The sequence below is a fragment of the Danio rerio genome, chromosome 21 (genome assembly GCF_049306965.1).
Source record: "Danio rerio strain Tuebingen ecotype United States chromosome 21, GRCz12tu, whole genome shotgun sequence".
In the NCBI taxonomy this organism is placed as follows: Eukaryota; Metazoa; Chordata; class Actinopteri; order Cypriniformes; family Danionidae; genus Danio; species Danio rerio.
Window position 1 is genome coordinate 11,455,899 of NC_133196.1, and position 6,602 is coordinate 11,462,500.

The 6,602-nt window shown below is 32.1% G+C and overlaps 1 protein-coding gene across 20 annotated transcripts in view; it reads left to right on the forward strand.

The window, feature by feature from the left end:
* The window catches only part of LOC567670 (probable E3 ubiquitin-protein ligase HERC1), a 167,731-nt gene that overhangs the window by 95,910 nt on the left and 65,219 nt on the right, over window positions 1–6,602 (forward strand). For all 20 annotated transcript variants that reach the window (XM_073935797.1, XM_073935798.1, XM_073935784.1 and 17 more), the window contains exons 42-44: window positions 2,195–2,402; window positions 2,731–2,858; window positions 4,236–4,444. In XM_073935797.1, the coding sequence (XP_073791898.1) occupies window positions 2,195–2,402; window positions 2,731–2,858; window positions 4,236–4,444 (545 nt within the window). The remainder of the gene's footprint in view (window positions 1–2,194; window positions 2,403–2,730; window positions 2,859–4,235; window positions 4,445–6,602) is intronic.

Below are 6,602 nucleotides of genomic sequence, written 5' to 3' on the forward strand. Positions count from 1 at the left end.
ATGTAAACAAATGCATATAAAAAACAAATTAAAAAAAGAGAAAACGCACAATTCTTAACATAAATACTTTAAGTACATCCCTTTTGAAAATGAATATTTTTATCCATTTCTCAGTGAATATAAGTCATATTTTTTAGTGTGTTTGAACATAACAGATTTATTAAACAGATCTATTTATTAAAGTAACAAACTTTTAAGAAATAGAAACGTAATGGATTTAAATGCATGCGCAATATTGGGGAAAATACGCTCCCTCATTATATTAGGTGGACTTAACTACTATTTACTTGCATCAAAAATAAATACAATGTACAGTACTTACTGTGTTGATAATGTATTGCAGAACACTTGTGCTGCTCTTGAGGTAGGATACGAGTAGGGTTAGGGGTGGGTTTGGTGGTATGGTTATGTTTAAGGGTGGGTTAAAATGTAAGGGATGGTCAACAGTCTAATTAAAGATGTAATTAACGAAATGAGTTATAGATATAATTACATGCATGTATTTAATCAATCATGAATACAATCTAAAAACATGAGTAATAATTATCATAAGTACAATGTACTAAATTATTAATTTCAATGTAAGTACATATCAGTTAAGGCTGCTTAATATAAAGTGGGACCAAAAATACAAACTAAGGAAGTTTTTCTCTCAAACTTTGCCCTTTTTACATTTTTTATTTAAATTTTTACCTTAACATATACATTTAGATGTTCTAATTTTGGACTGTTATTTTTTTGATCAGCTCAAGATTTATATGTACAAATATAATATTGTAAAACATCCTATAGAAAAATATTAATTTAAATGAGATATTTGTGTATAAATATAGTTTAAAAGGTCACATTTATTATGATTAAAATAAATAATTGAATTACCCAAACCATGTTTGGCTGCTTGATCTAACAATTTTAAAGTCAGTTTCCATTTTGTTAAAATTGTAGTCAATTTACATTTTTATTAAAATTGAAGATTTTTAAATAACATAATTTATATGCACAAAAAGTGACTAAGTGGTCACAAGATTTAAACCATACACTACCAGTCAAAAGGTTGGGGTCAGTAGGATTTTTAAAATCAGCTTATCCTGCTCACCAAGGCTGCATTTATTTAATCAAATATACAGTGCACATTGTAAAAATGTGAAATGTTATTGCACCGTAAAATAAGATTAATTTTTAAGCTTCATAACTCCAGTCTTCTGAGTCACATGATCCTTTAGAAATCACTTTAATATTAATTATTATCATTAGTATTATTGTTGGAGCATCTAGCCAATTCCATGTGTGTTCAATAAAAAGGTCAGGAGAGGGTTTTCTTCAGAGTCAAAAATATTAGTACTTTATTTGATGCAAATGAATTCAATGACAGAGCTCTGGGGTACTTTACCCCAATGCAATACAAGAATTAAATTCAGGAGGTTTGCAACTAACTTACATTTACTTGACTCCAGCATATATACACAACTGATATTAACAGGTGGAGTTTTGGTGTAACGTCACTTATCAGTCATTCTGCAGTCTTTTGGCTGTTGCACCCAAACATACTTCCTCTTCCTGCAACCCTTCTCTGCATACCAGAACTGAACAGTTAAATGCATCTTTAATATATTTTACAACTCCTACAAGCGTCCAGCTCCTTGTGACGTGTCTAGACTTCTTGTTAGACAGAAGTCTGGAGCAAGCCCCCACCACTATATGTATTCTTATACTGCTATTTCCCTTGTCTGCAGTTCCTTTTAAGAAGTATGCAACACAGTAAAAAATAAGTATGTTTGGTTAAGAGATGGTATCATACAAAAGAAAAAGATTAAATTAATCTGTTGTTAGTCTAAACATTTTGGTCGATTAAAAGACACAAAAGTGATAAGAATAAATTCCTTTCCCCCCATATTATTATTCCTAATATTAATTTTATTAATGGTAATAGTAATAAAAGCAACAGTGACTGGACTTAATTTCATTTTAAACTACATACAATAAGAAAGCAGTTGTTTGAAATTTTAATAAATATTTAACAATTAATTCTTTTACATTTAATAAATTCCGCCTTGACAAACAGAATGATTTTTAATAATAAAAAGAAAAACATTAAAAAAACTGTCCCCAAACTTTGACCGGTAGTGGAAATTCAGTCAATTTTGTCTGAACCGTTTCTTTTTATTCTCCCTGAGCTCTTTGTGACCTCTTTTAGGAGTGACGGGTGAGGTGGACTCGCGCACCATTGAGGTGTTGGCGAGCTGGATGCTGGAGCACCCCATTGCAGAGGAGCAGCAGGCAGGAGAGGGTTCATCTACAGGGGGCGCCACTGATACACCCTCATCTGAAGGGCCCGAGACGGTCCAGTGCCCTGAGTCCCCTGCACCTCTGACCCTGCAGGACAGCCGTGAACCTAACGATAGGTAAAAGAGAACTAATATACAACATATAAATCTCATCTCTTGTATATGAAAGCTGCAATCTATAAGGCTTTGGGGTAAAATTGAAGCATCCACGTTACCAGACAGTGTTCAAAACGCTCTTTAAACATAAGCCTATTCCCAATGTTAAGGTTGTAATGTTTATTTTTTTAATTAAGTGGTTCTTTTTTCATGTCTGTATACTGTACATACAGCAGGCTACTTGGATAAATACAAATTACTGCAATTGCTTGTTTCAAACAGAGATGAAGATAAAGAGCCAAAACTAATGTCAAAACACTTTTCCTCATTGTTCCAATGGATTTTCCAGTCTGTTAGCAGGTTTGGACCTGGTGGAGAGAGAGAACTTTTTAGATGTTCACCTCACCAGAAACAGACCTCCACCTGCACGGAGACAGCGGTCTGGAGTAGGACAAAGAACGTCCTTTAGGAGAGCAGGTCAGAATTTAATTTAATTTAATTTAATTTTATTTTTTTTTTATATATTTTTTTATTTATTTTACATTTAGTGATTTGACACTTTTGTCCAAAGTGACGATTGAAGAGACTTTCAGAAATTTGACAAGAAGAGGAAGTGGTTTTTATTTTATTTTATTTTATTTTATTTTATTTTATTTTATTTTATTTTATTTTATTTTATTTTATTTTATTTTATTTTATTCTATTTATTTTATTTATTTTTATTTATTTATTTTTATTTTATTTTATTTTTATATTATTTGATATTTTATTTTACGCTCTGAACAGCCTGAAAAAAAAGTAAAGTAAAATCAGGCAAATTATGCATTAAAAAATTCCTCTGTAAAAAAAAAAAAAAAAAAATGTAAAGTTTGTTGCAAGTAATGGCGAGTTCAGAGAAATTCGGAGTTTTGAGAAATTGCAGACAAATGGCTGAAATCACAGGCAAATCGGTGCTCGTGCATGTGAGTGACAATCACACAGAGTGAACTATCAAAGTCGCGATCTAAGAGAAATGCCGATGAGTCGCTGATGCCTGTGAGATATTTGGCGTGCTAAATATCTGGAGCTGTCGGTGATTCAAATCAGAGATCACCTACAGCCAATAAGAGAGCAGATTTCATTAGTATGGGTACCTGCAGGTCAGTGGGAGGTTGAGGGAGAAGTTAAAAGTGCTCATTTTCAGTTTATTTGGACCCAAGAAATGGAGGAAAAACTAGCAGAAATTTGGCAGGAGCACCCGTGTCTGTTTGATGTGTCATGTGAGCAATACCACAACCGGGTCAAAAAAAATAAATACATTTGAGGAGAAATTGCTAATTCCCTTTAAACCCAGATAAGCAAACATGTACTTTTTCTACCCCATTAAAGTCTTCTTTCTCAGTATGTTGTTAATAACAAAAGATATACTATGTGTTTTTTGTTGTGAGATGTAGTTTGGACAAAGCGATTCTATTGTAAAGTCATACAGTGTAAAACCCCCTGTCGTAGATCCATCTTGCAGTGTAAACAAAGCAGTGACAAATAACTAGCTCAGATAGTCATGCAGTTTAAAAAGATCTGTGACATGACTACTGTGAAAATCCTGCAGTCTGAACTCGGCATAAGTGCAGCTAAACAGAGAGGAAACAGCCTTTTAACATTTTCCGCAGAGCTGATGAAGTGTGAAACTTTAAACATGTATTTTGGATGTTTTCTTAAAATTAAACTGAAAAACACTTTATTAAAAGACCAAAATCTCAAAACTGACAAGAACGTAAACTTTTATTTTATTTTTTTGTAATTCTTACCTGCCGTGTCGTCCCTACTAATCAGTATTTTATACATCTATAATGTTTTCGCTCTTGCCTGTTTCAGACTCCCCGTCACCCAGTCCTGTTCCAGCGCTGTACAGACAGGAGGTTGGAGTGGCGGAATGGCCGGAGAGGGCTGAAACGCACCCGTTTGCTGCTGAAGAAGACTCCGAGCTGGGCTACATGGATGATCCATACCAGGAGGAGCCCTACGAGGAGCTGCTTACCCCAGAGTTCATCACCTCTGAGAGGGACACACTCTGGATGGTAGAGGTAACTACAGCTTCTCCCTAACTAATGCTGGGGTCACACCAGAGACGAAGCATTGCGTCACTATCTCTAGATTACTCACAAATATTTTTTCCTCTGGAGTTGAATTTTTTGAACTTGCACCAAAGACACAATTAAGTTTCATATCATTTATGCTGCTCGATGTACATTTGCATTTATTTGCTTGTTTGCATTTACTTTGTAAGAAATTTACTCAAACAAATACTTAAATTAGCTTTCAGTGTGAACCCAGCATAACTAACTAGAGGTTGTTCTCAGGCCTTTACACATGTTCAATGTTTTCCCACTCTATACAGTAGTTTGTTCTCTCAAACTAATGTTTCTCTTTAATTCTTGTTAGTCTGTAACTTACTGTTTGTTCGTACAACTCATTTGTTTCCCTTTTACTGTCACTTGTTGTCTAAATATTGTAAGTGTGTAATTTCTCTCTAACTTTTGTTTGTCCTTTGTATCTGTTGTTCTAATACTTTCTCGTTTGTTTGTTCCCTCTAGTGAAACTGATATTTGTTCATTTGTTCATTGTTCATTCAATAGTTTTTCTCTACATTCCATTTTTTATAATGTGTGTTTGTTATTCATTAGTTTGTTCTCTCTGAATTTTGTCAATTTGTTAATCTAACTGCCCAGGTAACATTTGTTTAGTCTCTCATTCATTCATTCTTTTACAGATTTATTCACTTGATCACTTATTTATTCATTCAACAAATGCTCTCAAACATTCATTCATTCATTGATTCATTGATTGAATCATTCATTCATTCATTCATTCATTCATTCATTCATTCATTCATTCATTCATTCATTCATTCATTCATTCATTCACAGATTTTTTCACTCATTTATTCTTTCAACAAATGCTCTCAAACATTCATTCATTCATTCATTCATTCATTCATTCATTCATTCATTCATTCATTCATTCATTCATTCATTCACAGATTTATTCACTCATTTATTCATTCAACAAATGGTCTCATTCTTTCATTCATTCATTTATTCATTCACTCACAGAATTATTCACTCATTTAATCATTCAACACATGCTCTTAAACATATATTCTATTATTCATTCACACAGGTTTATTCACTCATTCATTCATTTAACCAATGCTCTAAAACATTCATTAATTCATTCATTCACCGATTAATTCAGTACTTTATTCAATTATTAATTCAACCAATGGTCTAAAACATTCATTCATTCATACACTGATTAATTTATTAATATACTTATTTATTCTTTAAACATGCTCTCAAACATTCATTCATTCATTCATTCATTCATTCATTCATTCACAGATTTATTCACTCATTCACTTATTTATTCATTCAACAAATGCTCTCAAACGTATTCTATCATTCATTCACACAGGTTTATTCACTCATTTATTCATTCAACCAATGCTCTAAATAAAACATTCATTCATTCATTTACAGATTAATTCACAAATTTATTCATTTATTCATTCAACCAATCCTCTAAAACATTCGTTAATTCATTTATTCATTCACTGATTAATTCATTAATTTACTCATTTATTCATTAAACATGCTCTCAAACATTCATTCATTCATTCATTCACTGATTTATTCACTCATTCACTCATTTAAATGCTCTCAAACATTCATTCATTCATTCATTCACTCACTGATTTATTCACAGATATAATTCAAATAAATGAAATTTAATTCAATTTCTAATTTTAAATTGAATCCGTGTCAGTCCAGTTTTCAGAGTTGAAGTTCAGTTTAATTCAGTTCAGTGTGGTTTAATTTTCACTGCTGAAACATTTATTAATTCATATATTCATTCACTCACAGATTTATTTACTCCTTCACTCATTTATTCATTCAACACATGCTCTCAAACATGCTCTCATTCATTCATTCATTCATTCATTCATTTATTTATTTATTTATTCATTCATTCATTCATTCATTCATTCACAGATTTATTCACTCATTCCCTCATTTATTCATTAATTTAAAAAATGCTCCAAATGATTAGTTCAGTTTCACTCTCTATTTGATGATCATTTCCCCCCTTTATTCACTCATTCCCTCATTTATTCATTAATTTAAAAAATGCTCCAAATGATTAGTTCAGTTTCACTCTCTATTTGATGATCATTTCCCCCCT